General features: G+C 36.9%; 1 protein-coding gene across 10 annotated transcripts in view; it reads left to right on the top strand.

The window, feature by feature from the left end:
- LOC117417203 (carboxyl-terminal PDZ ligand of neuronal nitric oxide synthase protein-like) overlaps nt 1-24,480 on the top strand; it is a 121,483-nt gene that overhangs the window by 65,932 nt on the left and 31,071 nt on the right. For all 10 annotated transcript variants that reach the window (XM_034029186.3, XM_034029183.3, XM_034029184.3 and 7 more), the window contains 3 exons: nt 5,713-5,821; nt 15,347-15,488; nt 15,669-15,826. In XM_034029186.3, coding sequence (XP_033885077.2) covers nt 5,713-5,821; nt 15,347-15,488; nt 15,669-15,826 — 409 coding nt within the window. The remainder of the gene's footprint in view (nt 1-5,712; nt 5,822-15,346; nt 15,489-15,668; nt 15,827-24,480) is intronic.

Below are 24,480 nucleotides of genomic sequence, written 5' to 3'. Positions count from 1 at the left end.
ATGCCGGTTACCGGCCATCGATGTGAAAACAGCCTCTGAAATTATTGCTGTCAGCTTCCTGAGTAGGATCATTTCCTACCCAAAAAAAATTAAAACTTAAAAATGCCAGTGCAGTGTTTAGCTGTTCTGTGAATCCTCCCTAAGATTTGGGAAGACAGGCTTTCAATTCCCAAATGCCATTTTATCTCGAAAATATTACTTTACATGGGAATGTTCAATGTAATGTTTATGGCAAATTAAAAATTACAAAATATATGTATTTTTTTCAGTGGAATGATTAATAATACATTTCTAATGTTTTCCTTAAAAAACTAGTTTGTGTAATTATTTAAAAAAAAAAAAAAATGTAGCCATTTTATAAGCGAAATAAGACACTTCTTTCCGCACTTCCTGGGTGGTTGAAGAATTGTTTTACCGCACACCCTAGAGTGGGTTATTTCTTACTTGCCCCACACAAGCAAGCTAGTTTTGATTCCATGCCTGTCTGCATCATAGCACCTGGCAATGAAAGCCTGTCTAGTCCCCTCAAAGTACTATAAAAATAAGCCTGCACACCTTGTTTATAATCCATTGTATAACCCAGACATCTTGTTTACTACCCCATCAAAAACACCACAGTGTGCTATGTACAGAGTGTCATAGGCATTATCATCTGTTCCTCTTTGTTTAAAGACATTTCACATCTAAATGAAATCGAGAAACAACTAATATTACTAATTATGCCTATGATTCGTGACTTACGGGACACGCTCTAGAATGCTATAACCCCAGTAAACTGCACAACTTTCATATAGCACCCAGATATATTGTGACCATGAATCAATGCATCTACTGTAATGTAGAATAATAAAAAAGATGGGGAATTTGAGAGTCTTGATTCATGTAAAAGTACAGTGGGCTCATTTATCTGAAAGTGTTACGGTATGTACTGTATGTGTTAGGTGAGTCTTCCAGTTTTGAGGTGAATAGGTCAAATAGCTTAAAAGATACCATGCTGAACAAAAGTAGTACACATTTTCTTCTGTCTCGACCCTTATCACTAAATTCCTTAGTGAGAGTTTCTGCTTTCTGTCCAGTTTTCATTTATCCTGTATCTTGGGAATTACTTGTTTCATAAGTTTAGGATTCACAAATATTGCTGCTAATTCTGGTTACTTTCTATAGGAATTATTTTTGAGTTCTATTCTGTGGAATCATTTTGGAGTTGTATATACAGAAAAGTGGAAAGTACCAGAAAAAAAAACTATTTAAAAAAAAATAATAATTGAATTTATGTATTCATTTATTTAGTTATTATCGCAAATCCGTTACTCCGTCACACACTTAACACAAGGAAACGACACGGTGGTTGAGGTGAAACCTTTAGTTTTATAACTTATTATTTATAATTTATAATTAACTCCTTAATAATACTACGTGATTGTTAGTTGTTGTTTTTTTTTACTCGTGTTGCTGTAACATGGCTCTCTCTACTCTAGTTACTGTAGTAAGAACAGAAAATTGTGACAATTTGTGAGTGGACCAGTAAATACGTATTTATTTTACCAACTGTACTGAACGCAAAGCCAGTGTGTTTATTGTGCAATGAATGTGTGTCAGTAGTCAAGGAATACAATATGAAAAGGCATTTTGAAACCAAACAAGGAGCTTTTGGAAATTCGTATCCACAAGTCACAGTAGTTAGAAGCTCAAAAGTGGAAGCGCTGATTACTTCTTAACAGTTATTCTTTTAATATGTCACAAACATTTTTAAACGTTTGTAATGATACTCTGTTAAATTCTCACACTGTTCTATTATTAAAGTACTATTCATATGGTAAAATGTGTCTTGTTCTTAATGTTCAATATATGAACATTAAGTTAAGTAATATTTATTATTGCTTAAAAATGTGAAGAGTAAAATATGGTCTGCCTAATTCTAACTTTTTTCCAATCTGGCCCCCTTAAATTAAAAAAACTAGGTGAAGAGCCCTAAGGCAACTCTATCTGTCCAGGGTATATGAGAAACACATGCAAGCAGTTTTACAGCAAGTACAGCATAAACCAGTCTGCATTGTTGCAGATGAAACTACGATAGGAGAGAAGTGTCCTGAACATTGTATTTAATTTGTAATTTTATGAAAATTGTATATTTTGTAATAGTGCCCCTCGTTTTCGACTACTCTGTATATTGTATATTGACTGACCTACAGTACATTGTTACTAAAAAGATTTTTCCTGAAAACTACAGTATCTCAGGAACTTAAATAAAAAAATTAATTCAATAGATTTTTAATGTAAAAATATTGTTTATGTTCAAATTACGTTGTTAATTCTTAATAAATTGGTAAAAATTGAAAAAACGGATTTGGTCATTTTAAAAAACTGAATTTGACATTCCCTAGCATAGAAAATCAGGAGCCCTAAATAATGCCTTCTATAAGCATACGGTAGAGGCAAACATTTTGAAAGAAGTTGTAGTGACTACTTAATTCCAATTCAGGAATACTATGAAATGTATAACTGTATTTTACCAATATAAAAGGTATTCCTCCAAATCATTACACTAATATGCATTTAACATCCAGGGACTGCATGGGGCTTTGAGGAAAGCGATAATTGATTAGCCTACTTATTCCTCAACGGTGTGTGTGTGGAAATACTACATTGTCTCTCCAGCTTAATTACAAATGCAGCAGTACTGTATATGTGATGTTTGTCAGCAGGGGAAATGGATGGGATCAGTTAGGAGGGTGCAGCAATTTAGGACATATACCCTTTCAGTCCTGTGGAAAGTGAATTATCTAGCTGTAAGTTTTTTCAGCACATTGGGGAAGAGCATGGCAATGTGGCTTTTTGCCTTGTCTCAGTGGTGGGTCCATTGTTTTAGTAGCATAGTATATATCCACTGCACTCCACACTAAGCATTGGCCCAAGCCCCAGAAGTTATGCTGCTCAGGATAGAATTGATGATAACAGTGAAATCCGGAAGCCGTTTATAGCTTTCAGTGTTAAACTGAGCTATTTCTGTCCCATAAATCGGCATGACTTGTGATTCAATGTAAATATACTATACTGTACTCAGGAATACAAATTGAAAGTCTTGGGCTTGCCAGTAATGTGATATTGAAGACTTCTCTAATGTAACAAATATTACATTTTCTAGAAAATGGAGAGTATGCTTTTTTTCCCCCAATCCATGAATATCCTCCCTTTCTATTTCCTCCAGTAAGTTAGGCAGGGGTTATTTAGTGTAATCAACAGATGATTTAAAATGGCCGCTGTGTATGAAGAACATGAAATCTTCTGGTTGCTAGCAAGGCTGCCAAAATGAAAACCCTATATTGAATTAATAGACCACAAACGGCATGAGGCCAGTCTGGCAAATAGAAAACAAGAACGATTGTCAATATTTTAATAGCCGCAGGTTATTTGCGGTTTGGATTCTTCATGTTGGATTAGTGTTCAATGACGGGACTGAAAGACTAAGGGCATCCATGACAGGCTACAACAGATTGCATTATTAAATTGATTGCACAGATTGCATTATTAAATTGAGCCCTTTGGCCTGTCTGAGTTGAATACCCATTAAATGAATGCCTTTTCTTGCTACTCTCGCCACTGGTGTCTAAAAGGAATGTATGAGGGTGGCTGGCAGCATAAATTAGTCTTCGATGAATAAACACAAGCCAACAGATTACAGATTGGTACCTTTTCAAAAGGTCAGTTTCATAGGGAGTGTGAGGGTAGTCTTTCAGTAATGTACTGCACTCTCCTGGTTTGTAATTTCATAGCAGTCGGTTAATATTTTCTTTTCAGTTCTTCTACACTTTCTTCACTTCAATTATTTAAAGGTGCAGCAGAGCAGCCCTCTCATGATGTTGGCCAATTATTCACATTTTCTTCTTCCCTGTAATTTACATTTCCTTTTTTCAACAAAGCAAAATGCAAAGAAATATGAAGCAAATGCAAGTGTGTCATTTTTTAAGGACTATACATTTATTATCAGGTTATAAAGATATTCAAAAAGACATTTCTCTACAAGATGTTTCATCAGCTGTTATAGGTGATACACAGATTAACACCACAGAGCTGGCATGTTTTAAATTCATGAGGTAAAATGACATACATTATTGTTGCTGTGTCTGCAATATGTTTGTTGGGGAAAAGCTTTATTGCAAATAGACTTGGAAGTAATGCCTTTTATGCAGAATTTATTTGCAGTAAAAAAAAAAGCATTTGATTTGCAATGATTAAGCCAGTGGCAGGCAATGTGTCATCATTTGCAGCACAATAGTACAACATTAAGAAAAATAGGACCTTCAAGGACATTCATTGAGCAGTCAAATTGGGGGTCTTCTGGTCTATCTAGAAGAGTTTACAATTTGACAAATTAGAACTAAAGTTGCACTATTTAGGCGTGCTTTTTAAAGTTCTTCTTTTACTTATGTTATTTTTGGTATGGTTATTTTTTGTCTATCTCAAATACCATCCATGCTGTAACATTTCCATACCTACAGTATTCCTTTTATTTGACTATAATTAACTATTCATTACTATGAAATACATGTCATTCAGTGTTTGTATGAAGTGACTGTAATAAAGATTGCATGTCATTGAACCTAAGGCAATTTAGATTGGTGTCAGTAGGATTGCAGTGTTTTCATTGCGTTACAAATGGGCCTATTACATTTAGACTAGACATTAACTGCAGTATGCAAATTTGATTTTAGGGTCACCAAAAGCAATGAGTTTTGAAACATTCCATTAAAAGATGTTATGAAAGTATAATTATGCTGTACCAAGGCTTCGTGGGAGGAGTACTGATAAGATTAATGATGTGTCTATTAGCAGAAGAGAGTGCAGGTATACAGCATGTCAGCAAAGTGATATTGGAGACTGCAGAAAATGCTTTACTATTTCAGTTTCTGTTGCTTTATCTTCTAAACCAAAGTAATGTGCCTGAGTTTAGCAATCTGGTACCATACATCAAGTAATATTTTGTGTGCAAGATGATACTCTCAGGAACAGATGGTCTAGTTGAAAAGCAAGGCTTCACGTCATGGATTGGAAACCTGATTCCTGCCAGGTAAAAGGGAAAAATGAAGTCCTATGGAAAGAAGTATCATTTGAGGTCTTGGACTTGAGTCCTTCAGTTAAATCTACAAGTGTTTGGAGTTTGATAAGCAGCTTTTGCTTTTAAATTAAAATCTTCTGATCCTAGACTGTTTGCTTCTGCAGAAATGTGGATATTGTTAACCAGATGTCTTTGTTAACCAGATTGAGTATACAGTGAAATGACCTGTGTGCCAGTTCAGCGATTCCTTATGGAGTATGTATTCTCAAGATGCCCATCGAGCATTTGTTCAGAATTATTTTATCTGTATTTAGGATTTCTTTCAATTCTGAAATATATTGCTCAATACCCAGTTGCAATTGTAAATGCAGATTCAGGGACAACTAATATGACCAGTTATGCCTATGCAGTACTAAGTATGTATATACTATATATAATTGTGACTGAAACCATCATGCAACAGGGAGATGCATCTTTTGTACATAAGAGAATACATGTCATTGATGCAATTCATATAGTGCTGTAGATCAGTGCTTAATTTCAGGGACAGACCATTATTTTGTCAGTGTTTTGAATTAGTTGGTTCAATGTTGGCTACGTGCATCCATGTTTTTTCCCCTTTTCTACAAAGTAACTTTAATTATTTCCTGTTATAGGATATTCTATGTATCCCACGATTCCCAGGACCTGAAGATTTTTAGCTACATTGGCAGGGATGGTGCAAGCAACGTGTTCCGGTGTAATGTCTTCAAGTCCAAGAAAAAGGTATTTTTTGTTGACTTTTTTAAAAATGTATTGCCTGCTATTTAGTACCCTTTAGTGGTTGTAAGTGGTAGTGCATCTTTTCCGTGGTGCTACTTTTCCCAGCTGAAATATTTTTTGTTGATTTCTACCACCAGGCTGTTTATTAAGTTACACAGTGGGTCTGGTCTGGTCTGATAATGGATCTGGTCCCATGGATAGATGATGAGCTTCAGGCTGTAAAGCACAACTCAGCATGAAGTTGTTTTCCTGGGGTAGAACGAGCCATATCTTGTTGCCCAAGCATCAGTGAAGCTGACGGACACATATGACAGTGCAGATTTCCTTAGATAAAGCCCCACATTTTCAGAGGGGCTATCTAGAGCAAGTTTTAACTGCCTTTATTAGTGTTAACTGTGTGTCATATAGAGACGTTTTGATTCCTGAGTCAAAAGCTGTCTTTGCAGTTAGAGTGATAAAGGAAATCTCACCATCCTTGTCGCATTCTTGGTTATGATAGTAACGGGACATTAAGATGCAGTAGAACGTTATGATAGTAGCAGGACATTTGGATAGAACATTTTTCAACTTGTCCCATGTCTTCATGTTTTGTATAAATCACCAGATTATGCTCACCTATGATTCCAACCATCAGAAAAGTATGGAGCAAACCAGAAAAATATCTTCCTTGAAACACTTCTTTAGTGAATTGTGGTTCTTTCGTAACCATAATCATTTAAGTTAAGCACAGCAGATAGAACCGCTTTCCAAGAAGTGTTTACTACATTGATGTATTTGTCTTTTCAAAGGCCATGGTTGTGGGTTCACCCTGGAAATGTCGAAAGTGGTTTGTAATGAGGATAGGATTAAATAGTGGGTGTCCTTTACATTTTCTCATAGAGAACTGTGGGGGGAAAAATGAGGATTATGGGAAGAATAATAAATGATTATTAATAATTGGTGTCTTCCTTATCACCCGATGTATTGAATGGCACCAGCACCTAGGAGAGTTAATTAGTTAGTGTGGAAGCCAGCTTTTATGAATTTCCTGAATGCTAATTTGAATCCGAGCATCAGATAGGGGGTTGGAAGCGGAGAAAAAAAGACACCATCTGCCAGATACCGTTTGCTATTTCCTGCATTACTCAATTCTATCGGTACAGTCCAGCCTGAAATGAAAGTAAGACCAATTAGCGTTCCATCAGCAAGATTTAATTAAATTTCATGTTAAAGGGACTTTGTTGTATTAAAGATAAAATATTGATTAAAAAACGGTCAAATTATCAATTTTTTTCTTAATGCTGATATGTTGTGATCAGTTGTGTTTGGTTATTATTTGGGGCCTGGATCAGTAACTTTCATAATGCCAAATATTGACTTTTGTTTAGGCTTGTTCACTGATTTTATCTGTATACAGTGGCGATTTACACAGTTCCCCGAAGTTTTAATTTCAATAACTATATATTGCAGCTGTAAATACATTGTACTGGGTAATTACACCGTGTAAAATTTTTTTTTTTTTTTTTGTTCCTGGGTAATAAGTGTTATTTCCTAATTGCTTATGCCTCAAAAGTATAGAAAATGGCTATTATTCCCCACAAACTTTGCTTTTGTGACCAGGACAGTGATATTTTGAAATTGACCTATTTCCAATGAGAAAACGGGCAGATTTGTGTCTTTTCGTTCACATAAAGTCAGAAAAAAACAACATATGAATCCAAATTAACATGTATTTATACTAAAGTAATACAAAAATGACTACCAAAGATTTAGAAGTGAGTAGTTTTTCGAGATTTACGATTATACTGTAAATCACTTTCACGAATCAGCCCCCAAATGTAGTCTCCCATCATGTTCTCGTTATACTGTCCTTGGTAGCGGCGTTCAAAGTCCAGTATATCCTGGTGGAAGCACTCGCCTTGCTCCTCCGAGTACGCTCCCATGTTCTCCTTGAATTTATCAAGATGAGCATCAAGGATATGGACTTTGAGGGACATCCTACAGCCCATTGTGCCGTAGTTCTTCACCAGAGTCTCAACCAGCTCCACATAGTTTTCGGTCTTGTGATTGCCCAGGAAGCCCCGAACCACTGCGACAAAGCTGTTCCAAGCCGCTTTCTCCTTACTAGTGAGCTTCTTGGGGAATTCATTGTACTCCAGGATCTTCTTTATCTGTGGTCCGACGAAGACACCGGCTTTGACCTTTGCCTCAGACAGCTTAGGGAAGAAGTCTTGAAGGTACTTGAAGGCTGCCGACTCCTTATCTAGAGCTCTGACAAATTGTTTCATAAGGCCCAATTTGATGTGCAGTGGTGGCATCAGCACCTTCCGGGGGTCCCAGCCGTACTCATCATACTTCAAGGCGTCCAGCAAGGTCTTGATGCTGTTGTAATCCTCTTTGAGGTGCACCGAGTGAGCCAGGGGAAGAGACGGGTACTTGTTACCATTATGGAGCAGCACGGCTTTGAGGCTCCTGGATGAGCTGTCAATGAAGGACAGTATAACGAGAACATGATGGGAGACTACATTTGGGGGCTGATTCGTGAAAGTGATTTACAGTATAATCATAAATCTCGAAAAACTACTCACTTCTAAATCTTTTGTAGTCATTTTTGTATTACTTTAGTATAAATACATGTTAATTTGGATTCATATGTTGTTTTTTTCTGACTTTATGTGAATGAAAAGACACATTCGCCCGTTTTCTCACTGGAAATAGGTACATTTCAAAATATCACTCCTGGTCACCAAAAGCAAAGTTTGTGAGGAATAATAGCCATTTTCTATACTTTTGATGCATACGCAATTAGGAAATAACACTTACTACCCAGGAACAAAAATTGTGTTACATAGTGTTATCAGTTACTTTAAAAACAAAGCTCTGAATTGAAGCAATTGTGTGCTTCTCACTTACTTCTAGGGTGTTTCTGTGTTATTTTATTAGTTAGTTAGTTGTGTATTTTAAATGTTTATAATTCATTTGCTTTACACTGCTGTGAAAAAGTCTTAGACATGTTGCATTTTTCTACTCTGATGTATTATGAGCATCAACAATTCACCCAAAACCTCCACTAGTGTTTTCTACTATTATAACAACCTTGACTTGCATAAAGAAAGAAAAACATTGAGTGAAATAGCTCACATCACTCGATTTTCAAGGTGTGGTATCCGTAGCATAATCAACGAGTACAGAGAAACATCATCTTTAATTGACAAACCCAGGACTGGAAGATCCAAAAAGCTGATGAGCAATACTTGAAGATGATATCCTTAAGGAATGATGATATCCTTAAGTAATAGAAAGAAGACAGGCGTTGAATTGACAACAGAACTGGCAGAAGGCACAGGCGTCGTTGTCCATCCATCAACAGTCCAAAGCACCTTTGTGCAGTCCAATTGCTGTGTTCTTGTGCATATGTTAGCCTTTTAGTCTTGTTCCCCTTTCTTAACAGAGGTATTCTTACTGCAACACATCCTTTAAGTCCTGATTTCAAGAGTGACCTTCGTACTGTTGATTTGATGGACAACGACACCTGTGCCTTCTGCCAGTTCTGTTGTCAATTCAACACTTGTCGTCTTTGTATTCCTTAAGGATATTATCTTCAAGTATTGCTCATCCTTTTTGGGTCTATGGTATCCCGCTCTGTGGAGTTCTCAGCAGACCGTTTTTGAGGAAACTGGCTGCTCACGCCCCAGGTTGAAATTTGCAGTCAAATGATCTGCAGTTGCTTGCCTGTTTTGCCTTGCACTTCGAATTAATGCACGGATATAACGATCCTGGAGTATGCGCTTCCGCCCACTGTTGCCCTTTGCTGATGTCTTTCCCTCGGAGTTCCATGCCAAAATCACCTTAGACACCATTGCTCGTGAAACATCAACAAGTTGAGCTGTCTTGGTCACTGAAGCTCCTGCCAAATGCGCCCCAACAATCACCCCTCTTTCAAAGTCACTGAGGTCTCCTCTTGCAGCCATGCTAGCTATAATTATAGGCAACCAGGCCTGTCCAGCATTTTTATACGTGACCCTAAGCATGCTGGGATGTTATTTGCTTAATTAACACATGAGCTACACCTGTGTGGAAGCCCTTGCTTTCAATATACTTGGTGTCCCTCATTTACCCAGGTGTTTCCATTTCCTTGTCCACTACCTGTATTTCATTCAATGTTTTTCCTTCTTTATGCAAGTCAAGGTTGTTATAATAGTAGAAAACACTAGTGGAGGTTTTGAGTAAATTGTTAATGCTCATAATGCATCAGAGTAGAAAAATGCAACATGTCTAAGACTTTTGCACAGCAGTGTGTGTACATGTATGTATGTGTATGTATGTGTGTGTATATATATATATATATATATATATATATATATATATATATATATACACACACACACACACAGAGTTTGTGATCACTAACTGTAAATATACTATTATATTGGATTGGCACTTTAGTATGTTATTAACTGTGGTATATTAGTAGATTGGGGCAGTTGTTGTACTGTGATTATTAAAATCGGGTGGGAGGGTAATTATTGTACTATTAATTTTAGCTGTTTTCTTTTCATTATTATAACTATGTATTTGTTTAGAGGGAATAACTGCATTATGTTTGAATAGATGACTTAGTTATGTAATTTTATGTAATTTTATGTAAAGTTATGTAATATGGCAATTGCAAATTGCTCCCTTCTGTAAACGTAACTTTATTTGTGTTATTTTCTTTTTCCGTTTTTGTGTTTGCTTATTTCTTTTCTTCCTGCCCAAGGACTGCCAATGAAAATTAGCTCATAGCTAAATCTTGGTGTGATACTTATGACATGTCATAAATGTTAATTGTATGTTGTCCCTGTCAAAAAAAATACATAAATAAAATACATGCATTCCAAGCTCCAAATCTGCTGATTATAGAGAAAGACCAAAGGGAAGTCGTAATTGCACAATATACAATTTGAAATGTAATTCTGGATTTGTTCCCATCAATAAAAAAGAGGAAAGAAGGAGAGGCTTTCACTGTTTATATTGATTGTGACATTTTGGACGTATGAACAGGACAAGGTAATCTAGATGCAAATGCTTTTCCTCACCAGCTCACAGGAGGAAATTTCTCCCTGCAATTAGATAGCTTGTTACTTCACTCCACATGGAAGGCATCACTTTTTATTATTGACCAGTTTTTAAGCATTGTTTGGTGTAATTACATATAGAAAAGAATCCTTCATAGTTATTTTTTTTTCTATCTCTGAATATGGATTCTGTTTTCCGAAGGCCAGCAGAGTGGTATGCACCTTCCTGGTTATGAAATAATGACCTTTCCAAATACGTTTTGAAAAACCTAGTAAGTCAGCAGTACAATGGAAGCAATATCTACCATATTATGGGTTATCAGTGACAAGTAGGTCGAGAACTAGTCCCCCCTCCACTTCACCAACACACCACATTCTCAACCCATCTCATGTTATATTCTGTAATTAGTTAGCATATTATTGTAAAGGAGAAAAAAAACAATGGACAGTGCAACCTGTTTCGGTACATTGACAACAGTTGTACCTAAGGTTCCATAGAGGCGCTTTCTAACAATTTAAAACCAAGGGGAATAGAAATATCATTAGAAAAGCTTCATGCAGCTGTTCAAAAGAGAAGCTATCAGCAGCAGCATTTCCAAGTATGTGCTTCGAGTAGCTGCCTGCTGCAGTGGGCTTGCATCGCTGCCAGCACTGCTCCTGAGTGTGACTAACTCTGGTCTCCAGGAGATTAGATTTTTTTTTTTTTTTTTTTTTAGAAATCTTGAACCAATGCTCAGCACGTATGAATATAATCATTTTAGACTGCCAAATGTAGAGAATAATTTTTTTGCTTTTAAAATATATTTAACCCCCATTACTATGTATGTACACTATGTTGTAAAGCAAGCGCTGTTTGTGGGTAGAGTGTTTTTGGTCTGCATTATACGGTTTTGTAAAAAAATTATTTGATTAAAGGGAAACACTTTGTTGAAAATAAAGTGACCACACTATAGCTTACTTACCTGCATTTAGTGGTTGGGTTATTATGCATATTGATTGGCGCCTTTCTGGAGTCACATCGATTTTCAGTCATCGTCTTCCTGTATCAGTTGCTAGGCGTTATAGGCCGCACATAAGAAAGAACATAAGAAAGTTTACAAATGAGAGGAGGCCATTCAGCCCATCTTGCTCGTTTGGTCGTTAGTAGCTTGTTGATCCCAGAATCTCATCAAGGAGGTTCTTGAAGGATCCCAGGGTGTCAGCTTCAACAACATTACTGGGGAGTTGGTTCCAGACTCACAAAATTCTCTGTGTAAAAAAAGTGGCTTCTATTTTCTGTTCTGAATGCCCCTTTATCTAATCTCCATTTGTGACCCCTGGTCCTTGTTTCTTTTTTCAGGTCAAAAAAGCCCCTTGGGTCGACACTGTCAATACCTTTTAGAATTTTGAATGCTTGAATCAGAGTGCCGAAAGTCGTCTTTGTTCAAGACTGAATAAATTTAATTTTTTTTAGTCTGTTTGCATATGACATGCCTTTTAAACCCAAGCTAATTCTGGTCGCTCTTGTTTGCACTCTTTGTAGAGCAGCAATATCCTTTTTGTAGCAAGGTGACCAGAACTGAACACAATATTCTAGATGAGGTCTTACTAATGCATTGTACAGTTTTAACATTACTTCCCTTGATTTGAATTCAACACTTTTCACAATATATCCGAGCATCTTGTTGGCCTTTATTATAGATTCTCCACACTGTCTAGATGAAGACATTTCTGAGTCAACATAAACTCCTAGGTCTTTTTCATAGATTCCTTCTTCAATTTTAGTATCACCCATATGGTATTTATAATATACATTTGTATTGCCTGCATGCAGTACCTTACACTTTTCTATATTAAATGTCATTTGCCATGTGTCTGCCCAGTTCTGAATGCTGTCTAATTTTGAATGACCTTTGCTGCTGCAACAGTGTTTGCCACTCCTCCTATTTTTGTGTCATCTGCAAATTTAACAAGCTTGCTTACTATACCAGAATCTAAGTCATTAATGTAGATTAGGAATAGCAGAGTGCCTAATACTGATCCCTGTGGTACTTCACTAGTTACCTCGCTCCATTTTGAGGTTTCTCCTGTTATCAATACTTTCTGTTTTCTACACTCCCTAATCCATGTGCATGCATTTCCTTGAATCCCTACTGCGTTTAGTTTGAGAATTAATCTTTTATGCTGGACTTTGTCAAACGCTTCCTGGAAATCTAAATAAACCTGTGTCATGTGCTTTGCAATTATCCATTGTCGATGTTGCATCCTCAAAAAAATCAAGCAGGTTAGTTAGACACGGTCTCCCTTTCCTAAAACCATGCTGACTGTCTCCCAGGATACTGTTATCATATAGGTAATTTTCCATTTTGGATCTTATTATAGTTTCCATAAGTTTACATATAACAGAAGTCAGGCTTATTGGTCTGTAGTTACCTGGTTCGGTTTTGTCTCCCTTATTGTGGATTGGTATTATGTTTGCAATTTTCCAGTCTGTCGGTACAACCCCTGTCTAAAGAGACACTTGCATGATCTTGGTTAGCGGTTTGTAAATAGATTCTTTAATTTCTTTGAGTATTATTGGGAGGATGTCATCTGGCCCAGGGGATTGGTTTATTTTAAGAGCTCCTAGTCCCTTTAACACTTCTGCCTGTGTTATGCTAAAGTTATTTAAAACTGGATAGGAACAGGTCGACGTGGTGCATGTTGTCCGTATCCTCCTTCGTAAAAACTTGTGAAAAGTAATTATTTAATATATTTGCTATTTTTTTCTCTTCATCTATGATTTTGCCATTTGTATCTCTTAGACATTTTACCTCCTCCTTGAATGTTCTTTTGCTGTTATAACTTTTTGGAATTGGTTTTAGTCCCCTTGGCAATGCTCATTTCGATCTCTCTCTTGGCCTTACTTTTTGACTTGCATTTGCAGTTCCAAGTACTCTTTCTGTGTACTTTGTTCTTGGTCCCTTTTAAATGCTCTGTAAAGTGCCTTTTTTCGCGGAATATTTTTTTAATTGATCTATTAAACCATTTTGGCCATTTTGTTTTAGATTTTGATTTGTCTACTTTTGGGATGTAATTGTTTTGCGCCTGTAGTACTACATTTTTTAAAAATAGCCATCCTTTTTCTATGGATATTTTCTCTATTTTACTCCAATCTACTTGTGTTAGTCTGTTTCATTCCTTCATAGTTTACCTTTTTAAAATTCTAAACCTTAGCTTTTGTTGTTACTTTTAAGGTTTTAACTAGCACTTCAAATGAGATCATGTTGTGATGTGAGTTTGCCAATGATTCTCTAACCTCTGTTTTAGTTATTCTGTCTTTGTTATTTGAAAAGACTAAATCATGGGCAGCAGTGTGGAGTAGTGGTTAGGGCTCTGGACTCTGGACTCTTGACCGGAGGGTTGTGGGTTCAATCCCCAGTGGGGGACACTGCTGTTGTACCCTTGAGCAAGGTACTTTACCTAGATTGCTCCAGTAAAAACCCAACTGTATAAATGATGCGATATCTGTATAATGTGAAATAATGTATAATGTGATATCTTGTAACAATTGTAAGTCGCCCTGGATAAGGGCGTCTGCTAAGAAATAAATAATAATAATAATAATGGCATGCCGCTTCACCTGAAATTGATTAGCAACTGTTTGTGATTATGCTCTTTTATATGAATTAATGAATCGTGTCAAATTGTTTAGTAATGACATGAGAAGCATAGCCACAAGTGCAAATTAATGACACTGTAAAGCGACAGGAAGGTGAAGCTTTAAGGGTTTTTGTGAGAACAAATGTTAGCAATTTAGAAGTGTGATATTTAACTGAGGAAAGGTTAACCGTAGTGAGGGCCAAGAGGTCGGTTGATGCTTAGAGGTTAGAGAAGAGACTTCCTTTAACTGCAGTGTATTTCAGCTGTAAGCTGTCAATTCTGTAAATTCTAAAATTCGAAAGGTGGTAAAAGCAATCAAGAAGAACATAAAAAGATAACCATATATTGTTTCTCTGTGTGCTACTGTATGTGAAGAAACAGTTAGAAAGTGAGAAAGCTTCATTTTGCGTATATTGTATAATAAGTCACTTGGCAGCCCGTGTATGAGGTTCCTCTTCTACAGGAGAACGCTTACTCAATCATAAACATCCATGGTGCTTCAGCAGTGTGGAGTAGTGGTTAGGGCGGGTTAGGGAGGGTTGTGGAGGGTTGTGGGTTCAATCCCCAGTGGGGGACACTGCTGTTGTACCCTTGAGCAAGGTACTTTACCTAGATTGCTCCAGTAAAAACCCAACTGTATAAATGGGTAATTGTATGTAAAAATAATGTGATATCTGTATAATGTGAAATAATGTATAATGTGATATCTTGTAACAATTGTAAGTCGCCCTGGATAAGGGCGTCTGCTAAGAAATAAATAATAATAATAATAATAATAAAATAGATCATATTACCTCTGCTAATTAGGTACTAGTTGAGGGTAGAGATCCAGCACTTGTTAAGGCTCATGTATTTTTTGTTCTCTCCATAGAGTCAAGCCATGCGGATTGTGAGAACTGTGGGGCAGGCATTTGAGGTCTGCCACAAACTCAGTCTGCAGCACACGCAGCAGAACGCCGACGGGCAGGAAGATGGGGACAGTGAAAAGAACAGCGATGACTCAGGGGTTCCAGGTATTGACAGGCACAGTCATGTCTTTATTCATGTAGATAGAAACCTTGGGAAAGGCTGTGCTATAGGTACAGGCAGGACTCTATTAATTTAAGAATATTGCCCTCCCCTTAGGGCATCTTGCTGCTGTTACTCTCATGTAATATTTTGCTTTTTCTATTGTAACATAATGTCTCCTTCAGCTCGCCAGCTGACAGGAGCGGAGAAGCCTGTTGCAGAGGAGACCGACATTGATGCAGAGGAAGTGCCCTTACCTGACAGCACCGTCGATGAGTTCACCCGCGGGGTAACTGACCTGGACACTGCCAAGACTGAACAAGATACCTGTAACGAGAAGAAGGTAATGGGGGTTCATCTGGTACTGACAGATATCAATCTAAGATTAGCGGAGGACACAGGTGGTAATTTGAAGAATTTGGAGGAGTTTTCTAATTGTTTGACTTGTAACCTAATTAATGTTTGATTGAATCCATTATTTTAGCCTCCATGAAATGTGTATTTTAATGATCACCCATTGGGCATTTACTCTTGCAGTCCTTGAAAAGTAGAAGTTCATTAAGAAAGTATCCTGTCTAGTGTACTGCCCATGAATTAAGTAATAACTTTCCTAATCTAAGCAGAACACTGAGATTCACTTTTCCCCTGCGCTTCTTATTTAATAGAATCTCCTTGCAGCATTGGATCAAAACAGACTGTTTCCACTTACATTAAAGAATTAGATGAAGGTTTCTATGGACAGGCGAGATGGTGCTTTTATGAAAGCAGTCCTAAATCTTTCCTATTTTTAGAAGTGAATCGGCCAAGATGGAACACTGTGCTCCTGTGCGTGTGTGCGTGCGTACGTCCTTAAATAAGGACACCATGCTCCAGGCTTTTTGGCAGCAGTCACACTTTGCTTTTGAGCATTAGAGACCCACACACTGAGAGAGTGAGATCATAATGACAGTGAGTTTCTCCTTGAAAATAAAGCAGCTATTGATATTTTAAAAGGAGAAGATCTGAAGCAGTTTTGAAAACGTAACGTCAAAGCCTTCATTATTATTGCCCCCGTTCATGCTTCATATATCAGTAAGATGAGAGTTGACAGGTCAGCTGTCCACTGGGATTCCAGCACTGCGAGCAATATAGGATTCTGACACTTGAACTTGGCTGCTGTCTTCCTGTTAGGTAATTGGAAGTTCCCACAGGGAATGCGGGTAATGAGGTCTAACACCTTGAGTTCAGGAACTGACTGTTGGGACAAAACCCAGAGATAACAGGAAACAAAGAAAGGGGTGATCTGGTTTTGTCACTTGATGGATTTTTAACATGTGATACCCCCAATCACACTTTTGTTTTGTGAGAAGCATATTTATCCTATTACCATTTGCATGTTTATCAGACTTTAACTGATATTTTTTTGTCTTATTTAGCAGGAGTAGTGTCACAAGCGTAATTTGTTGCCATGTTTTGTGCACGCCACTGATTTCATTGAGTTTCAGGGGCTTTTCATAAATAAATACATACATGAGGATACATTTACAATTAAAACTGAAAAACATCACATTACATGTTGCAATCATTAGACAAGGAACTTCCAAGTGTATGCATTTTGTAAGTAAAAATGGTCCTTGATGAATAAATCAAGAATCCAACTGTTAATGTTATGTTCTGCATTTGAAGATTGTTACAGTTAAGATTTTCACAGGCTTATTTACATAGTGTGTTTGCTTCATTACAGCACAGCAGATTATGCTGGAGGCAAAACAAAAGCCACCTGATAATCCTCTAAAAGAGAAAACAGGCATTTCTGTACGTGTCATTATGTCAGTTTTGGTAAATGTGAAGCAATGTTGTTAGTCCATTTGGGGTGAGGGATTCAGTGCTTATATCAGATGACATGTAAATGTTATTTGAAGCTACAACATAGGATTGCATTCACATCAACAAGTACAAAAAAGGAAATATCTGAGGGTTCACAGAAAACTGAAGGAAATAATTCCTGCTCAATTCATAAATGGAATGACCCGAGTTTAAGGGCCGTTGGGTTCAAGATTATTTAAAGATTATATGTACGGTACATTTTTTCTATAAAACAAATAAGTTCAGTAGTGTTTCTATTTCTGCAGTTGGTAATGTGCCATGTCTTTTAAATAGAAGCTGTGTTTTATCATGGCACAGTATGCATGATGCATTCCTTATTGAAGTATTTCAGTAAAACTGTGGCTTGGACAATAAGAGAGATTTTTTCGAAAGAACTGACTGAAATCTAGATCTCTTGTTTTAAAGGCTCTGTGCTCGCTTTTTATAAAGCATCAAACAGCTAAACTGTTAATGAAGCTCTGTTGGATAAATACTGCAGACGTGCAGTCTGCAACCTGTTCAAGATCCCAAGAGGCTATTGTAACCTGCTTAATAGATCATTGGTCAGTCAGGGCTTGAAGTGCGACTTTGTTTTAACCACCACTGACGGGCTGTATTCTCCTGATATTTGTCCTTAACGGCTTATTAGCCAGAAATAACTATTTATACCTGGACAATTGGCTTCATGGTGACTATGCCTTGGACACGACACCCATACAACAATTTTGTCATATAGACATAAAATACACAGCTGTAAAAATATCCACATGCTGACCAAACGACCTATATGTGTGTAAATGCCATCTGATAATCAAAAAGCAGAAGCTCCCATCTCTGATTCTGTTGTGTAGATTAGTTAGCAGTGAGGGAGGACAGGATTTACTATAGGGGGGGTGGAGCTTATCCAGTGCTGATGTATCAGCGCATGGGCATTTGTTATGAGCTGCTATTCTATATTCTGTAGAGGGTGCCCTCTGTGACCAGCGATTTCATGAGACATCTGTTGTTTGTTATTTCATTCCAATTCTGTAAAAGCCACAAAAGGGAATGAGAATTTGAAATGCTGCAACTGTACTGGGAAAATGCGAAATATTTTTAGTAGTCACATCATTAGGGTAGATTATGTAGTGATTAGAAATCAAAATCTAAAATAATAATCAATGCATTCCTCACTATGGCATTCTCATATATTGAGAAAATGGTGAACTAATCATTTTAAACTAACAGAATTATGCATTAATTAAGCAATAACGAGAAGGGACTTACCAGATGGTAAAGCCCTCTTATAAGGGTCATACTGCTATTAGAAAATGGAAACGTTAAAAAAAAATTAAATGTTTTTATGCCGCACTAGTTTTTGTTGCTAATGAATACAAAGGTTTTCCTTAATATTCCATGCGGTTTGCTTAGAATTCCATGTGTGCTCTGGTAGCCTTCAGGCTTCATTATCCCAGCAGTGGACTGTGTCACGTCTTTGGTATTTCCCATAGCGTAAGTAATAACTCAACACATAAAAAAAAACCTTCTACTTATATGGAGCTGTTCAGTTTAGGTATCTCATACACAAAAGCGAACATGGTTTGTGAACAGTTTGTAAAACATTTAAATAAATAAAAGTACTGGCATCTTTTTTTTATTTTTTAAATAGGATTTGAGTGCAGGTTCATGTATTTGTGCAAGTTCCAATATTTAAGCTACCATTAGGTCCTAAAATGTATTAGTGAAGAAAGAAAAATAATAATGAAAAATATCTGTCTACATGTTAATGCTGATCATGCTATTTGTTCAGTAACTTGTGCACTGTGTTGTTACTGTGATATGCTGAAATAACATTGCTGAAAGTAATCAGACTGCATCCAGTTTGACTTACTTTTTTTCGTCATTCAAACTGGAGACTAGTTGCTATTGTGGTTACTGTATTGCTGCTGACAGCAAACACTATTCTTGTTTTGTTTTTGTTTTTTTAAACTTTATTTGCTATACTAAATTTGGGTCAGACAAATTTCATATGAAAATATTTTTGGTGAATCATCAAGCTATACCACCGTATTTTCACCTGAACAAAAGTAGCACAAACTATAAAACCTTTAATTGATTACACTGATGTTGTCTATGAAACATCTTAGGATTTTTGTGCCCCGTTCTTTTTGATCTCCATTTTGATATCCCTTAGGTTAGCATCTTTGTACCAACATCAATATTCTGACACCATTTTAAATGAAGTCTTCGATCTCAACAGAGTTTTTCCAGGTTAAACAAATAAAACAAAACTAAAAAGCCTGGGGCCAGTTTCACAAACCATTTACCGCGTTATCTATCTGTTTCACGAAAGTATATTTCAAGACAGAACAGGATAGTTTTGTAGAATCAGCTCGGCAAGTTTGTATAATTAAAAGATAAATGTTTTTCTTTTTCTTTTCAATGTGTTTTTTTTTTAATTTGTTTTAAACTGGATTTAGCAGACTGCTGCTAGAAGTGCTTTGTGAAAACAGGTCACAGCTTTGTTCCAGTCTCTGTTTATATATGGTTTGTCCAAATGTGTTTTTTTTTTGTTTTTTTTAAATATAGCGCCTTGAAAAATGATCAGATAGATTTCCAAAACCTGAAGAAAATGGATTCTAGTACAAAGTTTAGATTTTGTAGCCGCAGCTTTTGTAGCCTTGTCATGCTTTTGTTTAGACAGGGCTTCTCAAACTCAGTCCTGGGGACCCCCTGTGTCTGCTCGTTTTCATACCAACTGAGCTGTCAATTACTTAACTAGACCCTTAATTGAACTGATCATTTGAATTAGACCTTTTTACTTGTTTTCAGCTCTTAAACAGTTCCATATTTCAAGTTAGCTATAACATTTTATAAGTAACTTGAACTATGCAACTGTTTAAGAGCTGAAAACAAGTAAAAAGGATCTAATTAAGCAAATGCTCAGTTCAATTAAGGGTCTAGTTGGAATGAAAACCAGCAGACACAGGGGGTCCCCAGGACCAAGTTTGAGAAGCCCTGGTTTAGAACGTGATTCTGCTGGGCACAATTGTTAAATGCCCTTATTTAAGTTTCTACTACCCATGTTATCTTCTTGCAAGAGTGTTACAAAAATTACAGACCATATGCCTCACACTCTCACCCAGCAGAACTACTCAAGTATAATTATGATTTAAAACAGGGGTTAAAAATGGCAATACTCTTATTGTCAGAGTACTGTAATTACCTTTAAGTAATTTGAAATTTGCAACATATTTTCATTGTCATTTTACAGCCTCAGTACAGCAGTAAAAATGTCAGCACCCCGGATGGGAGAAAATTGACTTGTAGAAGATAATTGCTTATGATTGGTACTCCTTTGCAAAGATAAATGAAGGGACGCTTTTCTTGTTTTCAAATCAACATTAATAAATAGGTTTTTATCTATTTGATACCTGCTGACAAAAAGGAAATGACTCTACAAGAATCAGCACACCCCTAGTTGAAAAATATTGCATGAGTGTTTTCGTTTTTCTCCACTCTGATGGAATATGTGTCAAAACAGACCCTTTTTAAGGCAGTGGTACTCAGGATACTGGCTCTGACTTACTGATATTTCTCAATTGCTGTTGAAAAAAATTCAAAGGTTTTAAGATTTATTTTTTTCTGCTAGTATCCGAATGGCAGAATTAAGTGTTAGGGCTTCATGTCTCAAACTATCTCACTTTTAAAGTCTGACTTTTAATTCAAATTTACTGGAATCTCTTTAATTTAGTCTCTTGATGGCTTTCTGAAACATGCTGCCACATTTTGTACAACAAGCTAGTTCATGGATTTTCTGAAAATTCCATTCATAATTTAATTACATTCCTTGTCAAACTGTTCTTCTAAGAACAGATACATAGTTATCCTGGCATGCCTTTTGTAATTTAGATAAGACTTTTGAGGTGACAGGCAATGGAACAAAGGTATTCTTGATATATTGGGTAAATGTAAATTATGTTACAAGCAAACCCTAAAGGCCAAATTTTTGCTTGGAAATTCAAGAATTGTCCTTTCACGATGAGCATGTACATTTTTAAAAAGTAACGCTGGTGTCAGTCTGTAGATTAAAAGGCAAAAAGGCAATTACTCTCTTATGTCCGTGATGTTCTTCCATTTTTAAATTCATGTCTAAGCTTTCCTTTTTCACTGGTAGAAAATTAACTAATTAAGTATTTAACTAAATAATTGCATGGAAACACATTTGAATTTGAAAGTTGATTATGTTGGAAGAGTGTTAGATTCTTTGCCAGTATATCTATAACCTGGGTTTTTTCCTAAACTCCCCCAAATACCCTTTTGAGGCTACCCACTATTATAAGCTAAAGGTATTATAATAAATTGCATGTCTAAGTAACACATGTTTCTCATTAAGCTGGGAAGTTCTATACCAAACCATGACTGTACATGCTTAAAGAAAGAAATAAGAAAGCCACATGAGTTGAATTAAACATACATTAATGTGCAGGTACTTCCACCATCTTAGACTTGTTTGAGTAAGATAAACTTCTTTCATGTGTAAATATCAACCTTGCAAAAGAAAAGCATTTATTACCAAGATATTTCAGCGAAGCACAGAATATGGCATTACAAACATTAAAGACTTTGGCCAGAGTCATCACAGAACTGCCCTTTATTCTTTTCCACAAGTATGACCTGTTGAAGATCTAACATTTAAAACACTGTTGTTTCCCTCTTCTCTTGCCTATTAGTATAATGTTTCAAATCTGTTTCAAACGATTGTGCCGAGTTACTTAAACAATAATGGATTCTATCATCAGTGCAGCGTGCTTTGATTTGAGCTGGCACAGAGTGCATTGCACGGAGCATCACCTTTTACTTTTCTAAATCAATTTCCAAGAAATATGTTATCATGTCAGTCTTCTTTACATTCATTCTTATGCCTGCATGGCATTGACAGTTTCTTGGGAATGTATTTAATTCAATTGTGCAGAAGGCCCAAAGTATTTTATTCCATTATGCGACAGCATGCCTTAGAACCAGCTGTCTCTCTTGCTGTCCTCCAAAAATGTGTCCTTAAAAAACACAGACTTGTCTCTATGTGCACTGATGACAGGAGCGCCAACCCAAGATACCCCAGCTGTGTGGTTCAATAAATTGCAAAGTTTTTTTTTTTTTTTTTTAAATTTAGTCATTGCCAATTTTATTTTTATTATTTTCTCCCAATTTGGAATGGACAATTATTTTTAGGCTCAGCTCACCGCTACCACCCCTGCGCTGACTCGGGAGGGCGAAAATGAACACACGCTGTCCTCCGAAGCGTGTGCCGTCAGCCGACCGCTTTTTTTCACACTGCGGGATCACCATGCAGCCACCCAAGAGCTACAGCGTCGGAGGGCAACGCAGCTCTCTGGCAGCTTACAGGCAAGCCCGCAGGCGCCTGGCCAGACTACAGGGGTCGCTGGTGGGCGGTGAGCCTAGGACACCCTGGCCAACCTAACCCTCCCTCCCCCCGGGACGGCGCTCGGCCAATTGAGCGCCGCCCCCTGGAAGCTCCTGTCCTCGGTCGGCAAAGGAATAGCCTGGACTTGCGATGTCCAGACTATAGGGCACATCCTGCACTCCACACGGAGCACCTTTACTGGATGCGCCACTCGGGAGCCCCAAGTTTTTTATGTGACTTTTAGAATTGATAAGGTATCTCCAGAATAACAAAATTTATTGGAAAATGAAAAATAAACAGACAAACTGCTCTCAGATACCAAATCCTCCCCTACCTACAGCAGCTATGTATTGCTGTCTATCTGTGTTAGAGGCATGGGAAGTCAATACTGTACCATGTGAACATGCCGCAAGATTACTGTAGAAGTTCAGACTTCTGATTTGACTGCTCTCCCTTTCCATAGAAGCTAGATGCATTATTATTAATATTTTTAAGGGATAGCTCAGTCTTCATTTTGTTGTTCTGAAGTTCTTCATATGTGAAGTATGGCTGCAATTTAGAAATGAACTGCATTTCACTATTGTTACCTGTACCCCACAGGTATTAGTTATCTGGTATTATTATTCGCCCTGACACCAGGTGAGCATCCAAATTCAAAAGGTCATTCCTTTAATACAAGTGAGGACCCCAGTGACCCAGGTAATTACCTTAGAAAGAGCTTTTCTCACAAGTAATGGACTTTAGAAATAATAAGCCACATTTTGAATTCCAGATGGAGCTGCATTTCTGACCTAGACTAGACTGTACTTTCTGAATTGGTTTAATGTAGCACCTATAATTGATTTACAGGTTACTTTTTTGAGAGAGATTTTAAACACTTTTTGGCAAGTTGTTTTTCTGTTCTACTACAGTATCTTCTTAACATTCTATGAACATTGTTCACACATGAAAAATGTTTTGCATCATTTTGCTTTATTAAACATGCATGGAAATCTGAATTCAAAGTATTTACGCAAGGAAAATGGGAACAAAGTGGACATTGAAATTCCATCATAGCAAAGTTGCCAAAAAGCTTGTAGGACAATTCAGTTTAATAGGACTGCTTTGTTTGTGACCTCATATATGAGTTCTCCACAGTGCTAGCTTTTTTGTTGTTTTTTTTTCTTTTAGTGGAGTTCAAACACTTGACGACAACTGGTCTCATTGCTGAATGCCAGTGTGAGGGTGAGACCCTCACTGTAATATTTAAATGCATGTTATTGTCTTTATAATTGTGTTTTGTTATTCTACTGGTATTAGCCATGGCTTATTGTGTATTGTACATGCTGTTGAGAAAGTGTATTTGACAGAGATGATATTCATGCAGGTTAAACAAAAGAGTGTGAAGGAGAAGAAACATGTTTTCAACGTAAAATATATGAATGTTTATTGTAAATGGAATGAATGTTAAATAATAGAGTTTATTTTGTATAAAAGCATTCCATGTGTAACTATTTGTTGAATAATTGATCCTGTTAAGAGTAGGCGAGGCTGGGCTTATTTAATGCTGTGTCTTCCTTGGGAGACACGACATTAAATGTCAAAAGAAATATTTATACCTGTGAACACTACCAAGTTCTAAAAACCTCTGTGTTCCTGTGAGGATAATGTGATTGTGGGTGGGGGTAAGCTCGGACCATCACCGCGTTACAGCCAGCTTAGGGATATTCTTTAGCTTGCCTGAAAAATCTGTGTCTTTTGAAATAACA

Source organism: Acipenser ruthenus, chromosome 12 (genome assembly GCF_902713425.1).
Source record: "Acipenser ruthenus chromosome 12, fAciRut3.2 maternal haplotype, whole genome shotgun sequence".
Taxonomy (NCBI): domain Eukaryota; kingdom Metazoa; phylum Chordata; class Actinopteri; order Acipenseriformes; family Acipenseridae; genus Acipenser; species Acipenser ruthenus.
Note: the sequence above shows the minus strand (reverse complement) of the source record. Positions and strands in the feature narration are given on the sequence as shown.